A 19,605-nucleotide genomic window follows, 5' to 3' on the forward strand; every position below is an offset into this window, starting at 1 on the left:
GGGTTTGGACATGAGGCTAGCAAAGAGGCCAGTGTGCCAGAGCTGAGGGAACCAGGGAAAGAAGAATGTTAGAAAATCAGGTTAGAGAGGTAAGAGGTTAGGGGACAGATAATACAGGACCTCTGGCCTTGATTCTGAGTCAGATGGGAAGCCTTTGGAAGGTTCTGAGAGAGTGATTTATACTTCATCAGGCCCCTGCTGGCTGTTGTTGCTAACAGCTAAGGGCTGGGGCAAGAATGGAAGGAGGAGGATTTTGATTCTTTGCGTAAGGTATGATTTCTCTATAAAACATGAATATCACTAATTGTAATAAAAATTACTGTTGAATGCTCATTTTGCAGACTATTTCAATAATCCAGGCAAAGATGATAGGGGGCAGGAAGGACTGGACCAGGCTGGTAGAAGTGTGAGAAATGGTTGGATTCTTTACGTATTTTTAAATAGGGAATGGAGAGTTAATTCTTAATTGGTGCAGTTTCTTTTTGGAGTAATAGAAAAGTTTTCCTAATGTGTAGTGGTGATGGTAACACAACATCATGAAGTAATAAACACCACTGAATTACATATCTGAATGTGTTTACAAGGGAAAACTTTAGGTGGTATGTATTAGGAAAAAAAAACACCACAGGACTGTAACAACACAAACAGTGTTAAGATGGTACATTTATAATATTCTCTCATCAACTGTATTGGTACCACACTAATGCAAAACGTAAACATGGGGGCAGGTCTATGAGAACTCAGTAATTTCCGCATGATCTTTTTGCAAACGTAAAACTTCTCTAATAATAGAGCTAACAGGATTGACAAGATTTGACGGATTCATTATGAGGTGTGAGAAAAAGAACAATCACAGATAACTCAGTTTTTTGACCTGAGAACTGTTAGAATGGAATTGCTGGGACATGGACGGGTCCAGAATGAGACAAACGCAAAGAATGCAACTGGTTTTTCAGTCATCCAAGCGATAAGAAGAGGCTCACTCCTCCGGCGCTTGGCTCCCCTGACCGCGAACAACCCCACAGAAATCGGCGGGAACTCGGAGCAAAGAGTAGGCGGGTTAGAAAACTCCCATTCCCAGGATGCTCCGCGGCCCGGTTGGAGCGTCGGCTGGGGTGGGGGGGGGGTGGTCGGTGCCTCGGGGCGCATGCGCCGTAGCTGAACGCGCTGGGGGGTACGGTGAGGCGGTCGCTTCGAGCGTGGTAGTTTGTTGCTTGAAGGGAGAGAGGACGGTTAGCTGCACCGGGCCACTTTTTCCTTCCTTGGTAAGTGCTGCGGTGGCGGATGGAATAGCCAGATTGAGGAACGGCTTCATGGGGGAGTGGTAGTCCGCTTGCCGGCCCCGCCTCGAGGCTTTTGAGCCTCGCGTTCGTCGCTCCTCGGGAGCTGTTGGTCAGGATCTGTGAGGCGGTCTGTGTAGATTTCGTGCTTGTGGGCGGGCACCAGTCGGTCGTGGGATTCTTCTGCTTGGCAGATTAAGAGAGCGGTGTAGGGAGAGGGGTACAGAGTTGGAGAGCAGAAAGAATTCATTTCATCACATCTAGTCAAAATCCAAGCAGCCTCCTAGATTGGAGAGGTTTGTGCCCGGGCGCCTCAGGAATGACCCACAGCGCTGCATTTGTTGAACGAATGAATAGAAGAGTGAATAAATATGATTCTCAAGTACCTTTTAGTTCCAAACTCCTGTGAGACCTTGTTTTAAAATTTTACTCTTGTATTTCTTGGCGGTTACTCGACCAGATTACAGACACCAACCCCCTGCCCTCTCCGCCCCCGCCGGCGTTTGTGAGCTCTTAATGTTTTTGTTTGCCCCGTGACCTCCTACGTAGTGCTGTATACGTGGTAGATGAAGAAAAATTATAATTATAAATTAAACTGGTAATAGGATTTTGATCCTTTGGTGTAAGGTATGATTTCTCTATTAGATATGAATATTAGTAATTGTAATGAAAATTACTGTTGAATGATCACTACGTGTGGACACTACAATAAATACGTACAAATATTATCATTTAATCATCACAGCATCTCCGTGAGGTCAGTGTTATTATCTGTTTGCAGTTGAAGACATAGAAGCTGAGCCAGGATTCCAAACACTGCCCTATCTTAATCCAAAACCAGAGTTTATAATCTCGTCTGTCTAGGCCAGGTTGCTTTAGCATTACGTTATGGAACAATTTCAGGGTTTCTGAAGTACTCCAGAACGTGTGTACCAGTTGTGATTAACAAAGTGGTCATCATAAAATCTATAGGGGAGTAGAGTTTGCCTGAAAAGTTGGGTTTTCCTGAAAAATGTCATCAGATCCCATGTTGGTGTGATTGAGAACATCTTGCCCAAAAGGGGGATGCAAAATGAAACTAAATAAAGCTTCAGTGACTGAGAGATTTCAAATGGAGTCCAGCGGTCACTCTGGTGAACATTCTTATGGACTATATAGATAACACTTTTTAGGTTTAGGTATTGGAATAGCTGGAAGTAAATACCTGAAACTACCAAGCTCCAATCCAGTAGCCTTGACTCTTGAAGACAACTGTATTACAAGGGGTGACAGTGTGACTGCGAAAAACTTGTGGATTGCACTTCCTTTATCCAATGTATGGATGGATGAGTAGATAAATAGGGACAAAAACTATATGAAAAATAGGGTGGGATGGGGGATATGATTTGGGTGTTCTGTTTTATTTTTATTTTTTATTCTTATGCTGATTCTTTCTGGTATAAGGAAAATGTTCAAAAATACATTGGGGTGATGAATGCACAACTACATGATGGTACTGTGAACAGTTGATTGTACACCATGGATGATTATATGATATGTGAATATATCTCAATAAAACTGAATTTTTTAAAAAAATCCCATGTTGGTAAGCAGTAGTAGAATATTCTAAGGTGTGATAGTGGATTGAATTTATGCATCTAATTTTACTCCCTCCTGAAATCTCACTAAAATTAAAGGAGTTTTTAAAAGACATAATCCCACAAGGATGGGGAGAAGGGGAAAAGAAAACAATAAAATATTGGATTCTAGAAAGCAAATATCCAAGCAAACCTTAACTTAATTCTAAACCAACAGTTGGGAGTGTTGAGGAACAATTGTATATATATCACAGAATTTTCAAAATACACAGAAACTGGCAGTACTGGACCCCTCTAGAACTGAGAGTGAAAGTAGTGGTGCTGGGGGTTGGTGTGGGGGGTGTAAATAAGGATGACTAGGTCAAACCTGTTTGAGAAGCAATTAAATCTCTAGATTCCCATCCCCATTTTACACTGTTGGGTGACTTGTCTTTCCCCTTAGAGACTAGAGGCTTATTCTTTTGAGAAAGTAAAACAGAGGGTCTTTGAACTGGTTGACTCCAAGCATAGTTAATTGTGGGGCTACATTTATGAAAAAAGGGATTAAGTGAATTTATGTTCATGGAATGTTAAAGTCCCTCATGCCCTTTTCTGACTCAGCTCCCCGAGCGTTTGTAGCCAGACAAGTACCCTCTGGGCTCAAATAAGAGAATTCTACACATACAGGCACACATAGAAAGATACACAATAGACTGGCCACAATGATTACTTCTGGGGAGGGAAGGAACTTAGTGGCTGGGGGGTAAGAGTATGAGGAAGCTTCACTATTTACATTTTTGGTCCTTAAAACTTTTGTACCATGTGTATGTCTTACCAGTTCAAAAATGAGTATATTCTTTAAAATATTAATTGCAAATGAACATACCCTATGACACAGAAATTCCTCTCCCAGGAATTTATCTTGCAGGTATGCCTATCATATGTGAAATAATATAAGTACTATGCCATTCACTGCAATATTGTAATAGCAAAAGATTGGAAACAATTTCAGTGTTCAGGGTTCATTAGTAGGTGGTTGGTGAAATAAATTATGCATGTTCCTTCCATGGTATACTCTGCAGCAATAAAAACAATTGAAAGAAGGTCATTGTAAAAAGATATGAAGCAATCCTTAAGATATGTATTAAGGAATGGAGGCTCAGAAAAATATACCACCAGTTTGTAAAAAAGGAAAATGAATATGTGTGTGTGTTTGTGTGTGTGTATTTAATAGTATATGTATAGAATATTTCTGGAAGAAGACACAATTGAGTAATAATGGTTGCTTTTGGAGAGGGCATCTGGGTAGCAAGGCTCAAGTTGAATGGGAGAGACTCTTTACTGTATAGTTCTTGGTATCTATTGAGTTTGAACCATGTCATTTTTACTTGTTCGATAAATAAATGTATATTAATGGGGAAAAATTGGGTGAGTGGTAGAGATCCTGATTTTGATAATATCCTGACCAGTAAAAGCTCTCTAACAGTAGGAAGGAATCTTAAGTTTCTGCCATAATCCTATGTTAACAAACCCCAACTTTCAGTGGGTTTGTATGTTTCAAGCTCATGGTTCTTCAGGTCAGCTGTGGTTTTAGCTGATCTATGCTTATCTAGGCTGGACTCCAGGCTTTAATGTTGGGTTCGGATCTGTTCCATGTGTCTCATTCTGGGACCCAGGCTGAAAAAAAAAACAGAACTACCTAGGCATGCTTTTCTCATGGCAGAGAGTGAAAGCTCAAGAGGGCTGGTGGAAATTTGCCATGCCTCAGCTCAGAAGAGACACAAAGAAACTTCACACATACTCCATTGGTCAAAGCAAGTAGTAGCCAAGTCCAAAAGTCAGTAGAGTGGAGCTGTATACTCTGCCTACTGGAAGATCTGCAATGTCATATGACTAAGGGTATGGATATTTACTTGCATTACAAAGCCAAAGAATTGCGAATAGTAATGATGAAGGAAATGGGTTAATACAAAGATGCTATGAAATTAAATTGAGGATAGTTTGAGAATGATGATGTTTGGTAAAAATAAATATATTATATATATATATATATGAATATACATTTTTTTTTTTGCTGAGATAGAACATTCTGCTTTGATATGAATTATCTTAAGGCTCCCTTAGTAATATATCACATTTGCTTTATCTTGTATATCATCTGCCATCCACACCTGTCCATATAACTAATTCCAAGTGATTACAGAAACCTTTAAGATAATATTTAGTTAAATAATGTACATGTAAAAATACCAGTTCTTACAGAAGTAGTTCTAAATGTGTTTATTTTAGTTACTGAATGTGTTCATTCATAGTTCTTGTGTCATATCCATGTCTACCAACCCACCTTTCACCACAGAATCTTCTTTTCAGGGAGATGTCCTTTGCTTCTCAGATGTAATGCACTTTAAGTTTGTTATTCAGCAGTGAAAATGAGTCATACAGAGGTAATACATATTTTCGTATGTCAGAGTTCTTCTCTTTTTTTCTTTCTTTCCTTTTTTTTTTTTTGGCAATCATATGGCTCCAGAGTAATTTTCTTATTTCAACTTGTGCTGTAAGAAGCAGAATAGCAATAGTAGTTAAGAGGAAGGACTGGAGCAGACTGCCTGAATTTGAATTCTAGCTAATGGCTATATAACTTTCGCTGTATACTGAATCTGTTGGTAAGTGCACCTGCTCTGCATCAGTTTCCTTGTCTATACAATGGAGATAATAATAGTACTTGCTTCATCGAATTTTTAGGAAGGTTAAATGAGTTAATACATGTAAAGCATTTATAAAAGTGCCTGACACACAGTAAGCACTTCTTAAATATTAGCTATTACTGATATTTTCTTTGTTTGGATACCAAGACATACAAATTCATGAATCATGAGGCTTGCAGAGCAAACAAATATAATTATCCAGTTGTCTGAATAGGCAAGAAAGTAATTTTTGATCCTTTTATTCTCTTGAATTCCAGGTTAAATTAAAAATACCTTTTGGAAATAAGTTGCTAGATGCTGTTTGTTTGGTACCTAACAAGAGCTTAACATACGGAATAATTCTTACACATGGAGCATCAGGAGATATGAATCTTCCTCATTTGATGTCACTGGCATCCCATCTTGCATCTCATGGTCTTTTTTGCCTGAGATTTACCTGTAAAGGCCTTAATATTGTGCATAGAATTAAGGCATATAAATCAGTTTTGGTAAGAAAATTTCCTTATATTTACTTATAAGACAATTCTGTTTAAAATTCTTAATAAATTTAAGGCAAATTTTGTTAATAGTCATTTACGTTAATTAAAGAATCATTTAATCAGTATCATTAGAAACTCAACAGTACATGAGGGCGATTTGTGGTTGGATCCTTTTTTTTGGCTACCAATTAGTTTCCATGGAGATGAATGCTAATATCATAAATGTTTTTCCATAATACTGCCAAGAAAGCTACTTCAGATAAAATTTTCTTGGTGGAATTATATGACTTTGGAGTATAGGTCTGACATTCTGGAATATTTTGCCTATTTTACTACGCATGTACAAATCTGGCAGTTTTCTATATATATTATTTAGATACATTGCTTGAAATTCCTAGATAAAACTCAAATCTGAAATTTCTTTTAATCTGAATTTTTTTAAGCATGCTAAATGTTTCAATGCTTTTAATTTGATGTATTAGTAGGAAGCTTTTTCTGGCTTTCATGGTTGTATTTGAATATTTTTGGAAAGATGAAGTGATGTTCTCACAAATATGCCTGTATTACTCAACATGTGATTTGATAGTGAAGGCATGACCAGAAGAGGAAAAGAACTGCTTATCTTTTTCAAGAAAAATTAGTGTGGGGAGTGAGGTATTATAAGATATCCTTAAGATTTTGTGGTTGTCTTTGCATAGATTTTTATACATTTCAGTAATGGTGAGAAATAGTATATCTTGGTTTTCTAGTGGAATATTTTATGGTTGAAGAATTTATAATTTTTGGTTGATTTTTCTAGAATTACCTAAAGACCTCAGGAGAATACAAACTTGCAGGTGTTTTCCTTGGAGGTAAGTTGCAATACTTGTAAGCACTTGTTTTAAAATCTTCCCGTTTCAATATAGAAATATGTAATCCAGTGTTAAAATTAATTGATAACAGGAAGCCAATTAAAGGATTATTTTTGGTTTGTTTAAACCTTATATATATTTACTGTAGCCCAAGGATGTCTCCTTTTATTTATATCCTTGAATCACTTTTTCTCAAATGATGATTCCTTCACAAGGATTGTCTTTAACTCTTTAAGTTTCTTCAGAAAAATAATTGCCACATTTATTTTATTTGACTTAGGACAGATTTTTAGCTCTTCATGAGGCTATAGGTGTCCATTATGGGTTTTGCAACTTGCTGATTGCCACATTTTGGAGTTATTTGTTGATATACAAATATGGCAGATGAACACTAAATTAAATCTAATTTGCCACACCATCACTGCTACTTTAACATGAATGTTTGTATTTCATACTCTACTTAATTTTAATTGCTTTTAGGTCGTTCAATGGGTTCAAGAGCAGCTGCTTCTGTAATGTGTCATATTGAGCCAGATGATGCTGATGATTTTGTTCGAGGTCTCATATGTATTTCTTATCCACTGCACCATCCAAAGCAGCAGCACAAACTCAGAGATGAAGATCTCTTTCGTATAAAAGATCCTGTACTGTTTGTGTCAGGCTCAGCAGATGAAATGTGTGAAAAGGTGAATTACAACTCAATGTATGTGTGAATGAGAGAGAGAAAGAATGAGAGACAAGTGTCTTGGGAAGCAAGATACTACCTACATATTCAGTCTCAAAAAAAAAAAAAAAAGTGATAATTTGACCAATGCTGGTTTTGTGCCTTTGTTACCCTGTTGCTTTGGAGAACCTAAAAATATAAGCATACTGACCAAATTCATCTCCCTGGAAAGAGAATGGGTAAATAACTATTATTTGGAAAGTGAAAACTTTAATATTTGAGTCTTCTGATTTTGGGATTTCTAGACTATACATTTGGCTTATTTCAACATGCAGGCAGATTATTCATTCATTAAAAAATTGACTATTAAGAAACGGTTAGTAACTTGTACAAATTACTAAATATTAGCCCAATGTTATGACACAACTGTGTATTTCCCAGAGCCTCTAATGTCCTTGGAAAAAATACTTTGAAAGAATTCAGTTTTTCTCCAGTTTACTTTTGATTGTCAGCAATAAAAGCTTGATATATTCTGGGCATTGCTGTATCAGAGAAATGGACTGCCACTTTTGTGGACATTTCCTTGCATATTCCATTGCCTAGAAAGTTGTCTCTAGAGTAGGTATTTAATAAATACTGGGTGGATGAATGTTAGCATAAACAGAGGAGAATCATTTTTATTAAACACCAGTAGAGCATTAGTCTAGTATCCTCTTCTTTTTTTCTTCAGAACTTGTTGGAGAAAGTGACACAGAAAATGAAAGCTCCTAATAAAATCCACTGGATTGAGAAGGCAAATCATTCCATGGCAGTAAAAGGGCGGTCAACAAATGATGTTTTCAAAGAAATAAATACACAGATTTTGTTTTGGATCCAAGAAATCACTGAAATGGACAAGAAATAATTGTCATTAGTGAAAAGCCATGTTATTTTGAATACAAGTACAGTTAATTTGATAAAGAACAGCATACCTCTCAGCATTATGAGATGTATTTTAGACTAATGTTCTTTTCCCCCATTTTTTAAACACGTTTTAATTGTGAAATTAATGTTAAAAGCACTGTTACAGTTGTATAAAGATGATGTACAAATATTGAAAGTGGTCTAAATATAATTTATTTTCATTAATATAGTTAAGTTTTGAAAAAAATTAAAAAATTTCTTTTTTGCTACAACAGTACTTTTTGTCTTATTGATATGCAACTGAGAAAGTAATCCTATGGAGCAATGTCTTTAAAAAAAGAAGACAAAACTTTGCTACATTTAAAAGAAATTTTAAAAATGTAAAAAAGAATTAAAAACAAAAAATGAAAAGTTTTAAAAATTTAAAATAAATTTACTAAATTTAATCAATCAAGAGTTTTATAGAGTGTATAGTCACCTAATTTTTTAATAAATGTCTGTTAAGGATTAGGAAAGAAGATACATTTTCATATATGGGGTCTTGGAACATTGATTTTTAGAGAGAAATAATAACTTTCATTCAAGAAATGTTTACTGAATGTTTGTTGTAGACAAAGTCTCATCAGGTTTGCAGAGATGAGTAAACACCTCCTGTAGCTTACAATCTATTGGAAATAGATGTATAGACCATTTTCTCATTAAGGAGAGAATGAAAGAAGGACTACATAGTGGAAATAACATCTTTGCACTATCTAGGTGGGGCATTAATTTTGCCTTGGGAAGTTCACACCACCTGAAGTGGACTTTGAGGGTATTTTGTTATATATAAAAAAACATAGTTTCTATAGTTCATATAAAGTATATAAAATGTGATCAGGCTGATGTATTTTTTAAAGGTTTGTAGTAAAAAATGGTCTATAGTAAAAAATTAACTCCTTTCCCTGGCTTTCCTAGTGTTATGAATATTAGAACCTCCAGACAGCCTCAGTGTGGCCTGGACAGCTCTCAGAATTTTGAGGGCCGTCATCCCTCCTGCCCTGGTGGATTTTAAATATTATTTGTTAATTTTTCTAATTATTACATAAAGAACAAAAAACCTAGTTAACAATGTCCAAACTATTCATATTATTGTAGAATGAAATTGTGTACAACTGCATATTCAAAATTCCTAGACCATTCAAAATTCTTAGACCATTCAGCGTATAATAGTTGTGTTTTCCCTAAATCATTCCTGAACAAGACCTAAATTTTTAAAAAAGTATATAGACTATAGTTAATATTTTAAATTAAATTTATCAAAAGATTGTAAACAAGTATCCAGAGCTCAAAAAAAAAATCACTGATTATATAAACAAATATATAAATTTATATAAACAAAAACATTTGGGAAATACTAATATTGTGTACCAGAAGTAAAACAAAAGGAAAATACAAAAGACAACTTACTACAAGGCAGATCACAATATAAATATAAAACTACTGTGAAGAAATAGACTTAAATGTTTACTAGCCATGCTCTGCAGTTATATTTCAGCTTGTAAAATTAAACCATAGCTGTAATACAGATTACCATTCAAAGATACAATTTCAAAACTATAGGGATAATGTATATGATCATTTAATGGTTTTCCCTCAGTTGCCTAAGAAATTACTGCTCCTTTTTCATGAAATGGCTTGTGACGTGAGACTTGTACATACCTGGCCATGGTTGGGGGATGTACATACCTAGCCGTGGTTGGGGGATATATAACTCTTAGAAGAAGTAGGAGTTACATGTATGTCTAAGGCTAAAATGAACATCTGTGAAAAGATTTCATCTCTCCAACACAGATTTGCCATGTCTTGTGGAAAAAATGCAGCCCCCCTCATGTTTTGAGATTTTTGGTCAAATAGCCATCCTGCCACCTCTTCTGATAGCCTCTGATTAATGACACAACTACTATCCGAGACTAGCGGTTCCCAGCTGGAGGAGATTTTGCTCCCCAGAAGACATTTGGCAATGTCTGGAAAAAATTTTGGTTGTCATGACTAGGGACTTGGGCAGGGCTGCTATTAGCAACTCATAGAAAGAGGACAAGGATGCTGCTAAACATTGTACAATGATGAGTAGGACAGCCCTGCACAATGTAGAATTACCTGGTCCAAAATGTAGTACTGGAGTTGAGACACCTTATCATAGACAAACAGCTTCAGGATTATCTTTCAGTCCTTTTTTGACTCGGTTTTCCTCCATTCCATCTCCCCTCCCTAATTCATTCATTTCCTTTTAATAGCTAAATTCTAGGTATTCAGTCTCTAAAATGTTTTGTGATCCTCTGTTTACATTGTCACCCCCTAATCCAGGCTGTTACCAATTTTCATTTGTATAATCAATGATTTTCCTATTTTGTCTCCTTGCTCCAGTATACCCTTTGACACCTCTAACTCAGAAACCTCTGCTATATTTCCAAATATGACTGTATTAAGGTTTAAAATCTGTGGTTCAACATCCTCTTGACCAAAGGGGGGAAGCGAAATGAAACGAAGTAAAGCTTCAGTGGCTGAGAGATTTCAAATGGAGTCGAGAGGGTCTCTGGTGGACATTCTTACATGCTATGTGGATAACACTAGGTTTTAATATGTTGGAAAGGCTAGAAGTGAGTGCCCGGGGCTGCCAAACTCCAGCCCAGTGGCCTTGACTCTTGAAGAGTCAAGGAGCAGTGTGGAGCAGTGTGTCTTGCAGTGGGTGGCAGTGCGTTTGTGGGAACCTTGTGATCATGCTCCCTCTGTCCGGTGTGTGCGTGGATAGGTGGAGGGGTGGGGACAGGACCTGGGTGGAGGGTGGGGTGGGATGGGGGTGTGTGTGTGATTTGGGTGTTCTTTTTTGTTTTTGTTTTTTGTTCTGGTTCTTTCTGGTGTAGGGGGGTGTTCAGAGGTGGACTGGGATGGGGAGTGCACAGCTGTGTGATGGTGCCATGGGTGGGAGATTGCACCATGGATGGTTGTGTGGGTGTGAGTGTATCTCAATAGAACTGAATTTAAAAAGAAAAAAAAATCTGTGGTTCAAAATGCTTCACAACAGAGTCCTATCAACATTGTTAGCCTTATCTTCCCTTGTGCTGTGAACCTGAACACAGTACTGCAGCTAACCTGGACTACACAATGTTTAATAAGCAGGGACAAGTCTTTCTGCCTTGCTCTTCTTCCTGAAACTTTCTTTTCTGTTAATCTTTGCTGGTTACCATATCCTACTCATTCTTTTAAGGCCCCTCGTGGCTTTCCTTGAATTACTCTCAACCAGATATCTCTCCCTTGAACCCCCATAATACCTTACATCTCTCTGTTGTTAATCACATTCTGCCTTCCCATGAAGTTGTTTGTATATTTGCTGTATCCCATTTATATTACAAACTCTTTCAAGTCAGCAAATAATTTTCACTCATTTTTTTATTCTTAAAGCACTTTGTGGTTCCTTGTTCAATGCCTTACACATTTATTATTCAATAATTATTTGTTGTATTGAACTAAAATGTTTACAGAAGGAGAATTTCTAACCATTGCGAGTAATCTGCTTGCTATTTTATACACCTATTACTGGGACTTATTCCTGTTTCATACAGAAAACCTAGTTCACAATGTCCAAATAATACAAAGAATATTACATTAGTAGATACAATAGATACTTTTAAATTTTAACAGAAGTTTAAGTGTTTTTCTTGGTGTCTATTCTTTATTACTGTTAGTAATGGGTTTTCTCTAATGTTCATTATTTTTATTGTCTTCATGACTTTTTACTGAGATAGAATTCACATATCTTCATGATTTTTAAAATTGAATCTAGTCAGCATTTGCCTTTTTTGGAGCTCACTGTAACTGATGTTAAGAAGTAGTTTCTAGTGCAAGTGATAGAAGCATCTATGCTGAAAAATAGGTAATTGTACTATTAGCAGTCAAAACTGACAAACTCCTGGAGGGGAACACAATCTACCTTTATGTAAAGTGAAGCACCAGCAGAAGGTGAGCACTGAAGTTTCTTTTCAGCTATTCAGAGGTATGCTAATTAGGGATTCAGTGCTATCAAGTTTTAAAAGATCTAAGGGACTAAAGAATATAGTGTTAAAACAAAGAAACTCCTTTAAGATTGTTAACATTAAATGAATTAGAGAAAGTCTGCTGTCCAGGTAAAAGAAATTGAGCATTTTGTCAGTCCCATTAAATTTTATAGAATAACCCAGCAGAATAAAATCATCCCTAATTGTGTATAGGAGAAGGGCAGTCAGTGATGGTGGATGAGTGGGGTATATTTTACCATAGTGCCAGATAAATTCAGAACTGCTGAAGTTTCTTCCAGAGCCAGTGAATTCCTACCACCCATTCTGGAGGCCTATTCTTTATAAGATCAGAGTCAAAGCCAAATAAAAATTATAATACTTATGGCTATGAACCAGTTGCCTGGAAGACTGTAAACTTTTATATTTAGGATGTTTCATTGATCTCTATATCTCCAAATACTTGTGGAAATTAAGAGCTCAGTAAGTCTTTGTTGCACTGAATTAAAACTGATAACACAGAAAAGGACTGAACAACTAGTTAGCTACTCCAGTATAATGAATAATACTTTTTTCAACCCACATGGAATAAGTGAAGACAAAGGAAGTTTTAATTAATTATGCCTTCAAAGGAAAGATACTCTACATTCAAGGTAATGTTAACATTTTTCATTAAGAATGTAGACTATCCTGACTTCTTGGGACTGAAATTGTATTTGCTCAGTAAAGCCTACAGGCTTACTCTCTAGACTGAGGGAAAGAGAGCAGCACTTACTTCTTGGCTCTTGCCCCACCCTTAATTCTGACATCAGAAAGGATATCACTTAATCATCATAGACAGGGTGAAGAGGAAATTTACTGGAGGACATTCCAAAGGTTAACTTTGGTGTTCACCATATCAGTAGATTGTTGGAGGGGAACAGATCCCTCTAGGAAAAATAAATCTAAAATGAGTTGTTCTATTTTAAGAAAAAAAAAAAAATCAAGATAATCAATATAAGAGGCATGTTCTCATAAGTCCTGCCCAGTGGCAATGAGATATACATATACTAAGAAACTTATTTATCTGAACTTCAAATTTAACTGGGTGTTCTGTATTTTTGTTTGCTAGACCTGGGAACCCTACCTACACTCTAAGAAAATACCATATTTTCCTGACCAGAAAAAGGCGTAAAATACACTATTCCTGTGGTAATAGAAAGTGGTTATGTCAAAAATGACTTTCTACCAATTCATATTTATTCTATACTTTTTGGATTATAAAGCAATGATAATCCAATTATGCTAAGGGAATGTTAATAGAATTTTGTTTCTTTTTATGAAATTAATAAAAGATTTTTCTATATTTTAATTTGAAAAATAAGGCTAGCACTATACATTTCACACCAATGAACTTTTCATTATTGCTAAACTAAGATGATATGAGCTCAGTTAAATACCCACTATGACACGTTTCTGACTTCAGGCCCAGAGCAATCACTGCTTACCTTGATAAGACACTGAGCAGCACTAGAAATTTTTTTCTGCCAGAGCACTACATGTGGTTATGAGATGGGTGGACCAACTTTTTGTGTTTTGGGGCAACTGAAATCGAGGACTTAAGAATAAGAAAACAATCTATTTCACATATTAAATCGAAATGTCAATGCAATATTTTTTATTTAAAAAGTGGGTAAAGGGTGGACTGGAAGATAATTCATTTTCCACATTTTGGGACCTTCTAGAGTCCTGGATTTCTCAAAATTATTGGATGGCAATCCTCTTAATAATTTTCATAGGAATTATTTTTGAGATAGTACTCATAAAACTTTGTACATCTTTTCAGAAGAAGCCTATACTTTCAGAAAAGAATAGTTCTGATAACCAGAAGGTAAGAACAAATGGTTGAGTCCCTGTTTTCAAAATAACATATCATTTTTGTATGATTATGGAGCTTTGATATTGGATTACTTCTCTAACATTTTATTGTCTCCATTGAAACAGAATGAAAACAGTTGCCCAAAAAGTGTGAAATTTGGTAAATATCATTCAATTTCATATATTAATATAAAACTTATTCAGCCTAAGTTTCTTTCATTAATATTCTGTTTTTTTTATTCCCATTTAGCTCTAGATAATTGTTCAGTTGCTCATTTATCTTCAGAAGAAAGGTAAGTGCTGCATTTTAAAATTAAGTCAAAAAGGTTTATGTTCTATTCAAAGCTGCCTTTATTTCTTAATTTCAGTAAAGTGTTTATAGAACAGCAGTTCCATATCATAGTTCAATCTACATTTGTTTTAAATGGTTGCTATGTGCCAAGCCCTGTGCTAAGGGCTTTTCATGTATTATTGCAATCATTCTTCACAGCAATCCTTGGAGATAGGTAGTAGATATTGTTACTGTTTTTACAGATGAGGAAAATGAAGCTGAGAGGTAAAGTGACCTGTTTCCCTACTCTAACCTCCCTCTCCAATACACAGAACTCATGAGTTCTTAACATTCAATTGAAAAACATTCATTTAATGCCTATTATGCACCAACCAAACACTGAGCTAGCTGCTGCAAGAATTTATAGACATGAAGGAGTTTATAAAATCAGAACTTACAAGTTTCCTAAAGATATTTCAATGCTAGGGATTAAATATTGATATTATCATTACTCTTGCTATCAACATTTTGATTTGTTTTCATCAAAATTAATTCAACAATCATTGCTATTATGTAATAGACACTATTTGGTACTGGGATATGAAGCATAAGATAGTCTGTGTTCTCAAGAAGCTTATAATCTTGTGAAGGAGACAAATAAAGGATAATTTCCATGCAGTATAGTTACACAGTGATAGAAGTATTAGGAGAATATTTAAGAGATACCTAAACTAGTTTAGGTATTTTGGGGTTGGTTTCATGAAGAAAGTAAAGCTGGAGCTGAGTTTTTAAGGATGAATGAAATTTAGCTTAAAAAGATAGAAGGTTAGGAGGATTAGAAAGGCATTCCAGGACATAGCAAAGGCAAGAAAATAAACAGTACAGAAATATGATTAATTTAGGGTTGCTGGAGTGTTAAAGTTGAATCAAGAAGTAGTGGGAGATAGATCTAAAGAGGCTGGCAGAAATTAGATCATGGAGGGCTTTCTGTATACCATGTTAAGAAGCTTGGATTTTGTTCTGTAAACAATTAGTAACCACTAAAAGTAGTTAAGCAAAGGAATTTACACTGATTTATATTTCAGCTAGTTCACTAGTAGACTGAGTGGGAGATGAATCTGAAGATCACTTAGCTTTAGTATAATTTCTTTCATTTGTCAGGTCTAAAGAGGCTTTATTAATTTAATCTAGTTGCTCTATTTTCTTTTTTAATACATTTTTTATTGTGAACTTTAACATATATACATAACAGTGATAACTTTAAAAGTACGATTTAACAAGTAGTTAGCAAATTTCAAAGAATGTCATGTGTCATAGTTTCCCAATTTCAGCTATTTCCATTGTTGTAAAATATAGCATACATACCGAAAGGTGATAACTTTCCTTGTACAGCTCAACAAGCAGTTAGGTAGGTAATTTCAAAAATTGTTATGGGTTACAGTTTCACAGTTTCAGGTCTTTCCTTATTATGCAATATAGGGTATATACAGAAAGGTGAAGACTTTCAAAGTACAATTCAACAAGTAGCTATAGAGCAAATGTCAAAGGATGTTATAGTGTACAGTTCCACCATGTCATTTACTTCCTTCCAGCTATTCCAACACCTCAGCATCTAAATATATATATATATTTATATGAAGTTTCAGTATTCATAGACCTTTGTTATGTCTTATCTTGTTAGTTGCTTGAAGACTTTCAAAGCAAAATTCAACAAGTAGCTATAGAGCAAATTTCAAAGGATGTTATGGGGTACAGTTCCACCATGTCATTTACTTCCTTCCAGCTATTCCAACACCCAAGCATCTAAATATATATGTATCTGTATAAACTTTTGGTATTCATAGACCTTTGTTAGGTCTTATCTTGTTAGTTGCTACCCCTTCCTCTCACATAATTTCTTTCTCCATCTTCAGGGGTGTCTGGGCAGTGAGCACCCTAACTTGTTCATATTGAAAGGGGGTGTCGACAGTATGGGGAAAGGGGCTGCATATGATTGTTCTTAAAGAGGCTGTTGCCTCAGGGTTTTAGGATTTGTCTGGCATAGGAACACTCTGGTGGATTTAAGTTTCTGAGAGGTAAAACTTAGTGAGTAAATCTTTTATAGAATCTCAGGTAGGGGCATAGGTATTTGAGAACTACTTTTGGTAAGGGCACAACATACTGTGGCCATTTGGAATGTCTATCTGGAGCTTGCATAAAAGAAATCTCCAGGATAGCCTCTCAAGTCTATTTGGGATCTCTCAGCCACTGTAACCTCAGCTTGTTACCTTTCTTTTTTCCCCCTTTTGGTCAAGTAGGCATTTTTAGTCCCTCGTTGCTAGGGAGTCATGTCCCACGTCACCAGGGAGATTAATTCCCCTGGGAGTCATGTCCCTCGTGGGGGTGAGGTTAATGAATTTATTTGCTGAGTTGGACTTAGAGAGAGAAAGGCCACATCTGAGCAACAAAAGAGGTTCCCTGGAGGTGCCTCTTAGGCATAATTATAGGAAGGCTCAGCCTCCCATTTACAACCTAAGTTTCACAAGAGCAACCCTCAAGTCGAAAGCCTGATTTATTAAGTAGTGGGTTCCTAAATTCACTTAATATATATTCTTTCCCAAGCTAAATGGTCAGTTTATTACATTATCTTCACTCTCAACTTTGAACAATCATGATAATGTAATACATCCCAAAGCTCTTATCAGCTGCTAATTATTCATCCCTAGTATTAGTGTAGTGTTGGTAAGATATTCTATTAAATATAGTCTTTAATATGTAACAAGTAGTTTTTCCATATACCACTTTGTTGTTAACTCTCTGCACCAGTGTCATAATTATCTCCTGCTAACACTTATTTAGGTCTGTGATGCTACTCTGTGGGTTACATGCCTTTAAACAACCATTTATGGACATGTGTGCCTTCAATGCATCACTGATACTTATAATCCCATTAATGAACCATACCATTAAGATCACCCTTATCATCATATCTGTACATATTAGATTATCATTCCCCCTTCACTAGCTCAGTCTATGTCTAGGTCCCCTATATTCTATATTATAAGACACATTTTACATTTTTCATGGAGTTCACATTAGTGGTAACATACAATATCTTTCCTTTTGTGTCTGGCTTATTTCACTTAACATTATGTCTTCAAGGTTCATCCAAGTCATTTTTCATGACCTCATTTCTTCTTATTGCTATGTAGTATTCCGTCATATGTATATACCATATTTTGCTTATCCACTCATCTGTTGAAGGACATTTTGATTGTTTCCATCTCTTGGCAATTGTGAACAATTCCGCTATGAACATCAGTGTGCAAATATCTGTTCGTGTCACTGCTTTCAGATCTTCTGGGTATATACCGAGAAGTGAAATTGCTGGATCATGTGGTAACTTGATATCTGGTTTTCTGAGGAACCACCAAACTGTCTTCCAGAGTGGCTTTACCATTATACAGTCCCTCTATTTTCATATTGCTTACTAAGCAATTCTAGTTCTAAGGTGTCCTGGGAAACTCTAGCAATATTTAGAGGTATGGATAGGTAGAATCCTGGTCACAGATGGTTAGGAACAGGAACTCCAATGCAAACTGGAGCACCTCTGTGGCACAATCAGAATAAATGATTGTCCAACAGCAGTTGGACACACTGAGCATTGGTGTTTGAGATATCCAGGGGTTAGGTGCTGTGGTGGTTTGAAACTGTATGTACTCCCAGAAAACCGTGTTCTTAAAGCTAATCCATTTCTGTCGGTGTAAACCTATCGTAAATAACCTTTTGATGAGGTTACTTCAGTTAAAGTGTGGCCCAGAGTGGGTCTTAATCCTCTTACTGGGGTTCTTTATATAAACGGGATGATTAGAGAGAGAGAGAGAGAGAGCAAGCTCACGTGAGAGAAAGCACGAATGAGCCACAGAGGCAAGAAACTGAAATCACTGAAGTCCGGAAGAGAAGGGAGAGACCAGCAGACTCTCCCATGTGCCTTGCCATGTGGAAGAAGAGTCAAGGATCACTGGCAGCCAGTCTTCAGGAAGAAAGCATTGCCTTGATGAAGTCTTGATTTGGACATTTTCCCAGACTCTAAACATAAGTTAATAAATTCCCATTATTTAAAAACAACCCATTTGATGGTATCTGCTTTGAGCAGCCTAGGAACCCAAAACAGATGTGATCCAAGGTTTAGCATAAAATTCAGAACCAGGGGATTGACAAGCAAGAAGGGAAAACAGAAAAAGAAATAGGAAGAAAGGGATTTTCAGTTTCAGAATCAAGGTAACCTCAAAGTTTTCCCATTGATGGCATTCCTGTGTGCCATTATTCCTGTCCTGCTTAGACAGGATTTAATCCTGAGGTGGCACTTTGTAGGGAATATTGGAAGAAAGTAATTGAAAACAATAGATTGGAGTAGTAGTGTTGAGGAAAAGGATTAGGTAAAATTATGTCTCTTATATTGCAGTGTATTGTGGGGCAAACCCCACAAACGTTGAATTTAAAAAGGTCTAGATTCATATCATGGCCTCTTAGTAATTGCATGGCCTTAGGCAAATTGCTTAAACTCACTATACTTCCTTTTCCTTAATTTCAAAATAGGGGTTAGAAAAAGTACTGCACAGGAATAAAATGAAGATTGGTTGAAATGATACAAGTGTAACAAAGTGAAAATATTTTACCCTGTCACCAGAATTCCTTTTTGGGACAGAACTATATTACTATATTACTTTGAAATGGAAGAACTCTAGGGCTTGAAATGGTTAAAGTGGACTACATCAGAAAATGAGTAGATTTGGGTCTTGTGAGATGGGAGAGAACAGTGGGGATGGGATGTTGGGGTGAGGGAGTCGAAAGAAGGGAGGAGCAAATGAAATTGTGAGATTCGGGACCAAATGGCATAAAGAATGTCAAAGTATGAGATTACCACTCAATATCTGAAATCTGGGACTGCCATGCTAATCAGGCATATCGTCTCAGCAGGCAAAGCAAACTGCTAATCTTATATAGGATTCGGGGGAACGGTTTGTTTCAG

At 36.2% G+C, this 19,605-nt stretch overlaps 1 protein-coding gene across 2 annotated transcripts; it reads left to right on the forward strand.

Annotated features, from left to right (window-relative positions):
• The first annotated feature begins 1,158 nt into the window (after window positions 1-1,158).
• On the forward strand, window positions 1,159-8,634 carry TEX30 (testis expressed 30). Of its 2 annotated transcripts, XM_037800173.1 has the most exons (6): window positions 1,159-1,265; window positions 5,207-5,280; window positions 5,799-6,029; window positions 6,820-6,871; window positions 7,352-7,557; window positions 8,266-8,634. In XM_037800173.1, the coding sequence occupies exons 2-6, from the start codon at window positions 5,266-5,268 to the stop codon at window positions 8,437-8,439; spliced, it is 678 nt and encodes a 225-aa protein (XP_037656101.1). In that variant the 5' UTR covers window positions 1,159-1,265; window positions 5,207-5,265; the 3' UTR covers window positions 8,440-8,634. The 2 variants fall into 2 exon arrangements, with proteins under 2 accessions (XP_037656101.1, XP_037656102.1); XM_037800174.1 differs by lacking the exon at window positions 1,159-1,265 and having other exon boundaries at window positions 2,839-5,280.
• Window positions 8,635-19,605: the final 10,971 nt, after the last annotated feature.

The sequence above is a fragment of the Choloepus didactylus genome, chromosome 12 (genome assembly GCF_015220235.1).
Source record: "Choloepus didactylus isolate mChoDid1 chromosome 12, mChoDid1.pri, whole genome shotgun sequence".
NCBI lineage: Eukaryota > Metazoa > Chordata > Mammalia > Pilosa > Megalonychidae > Choloepus > Choloepus didactylus.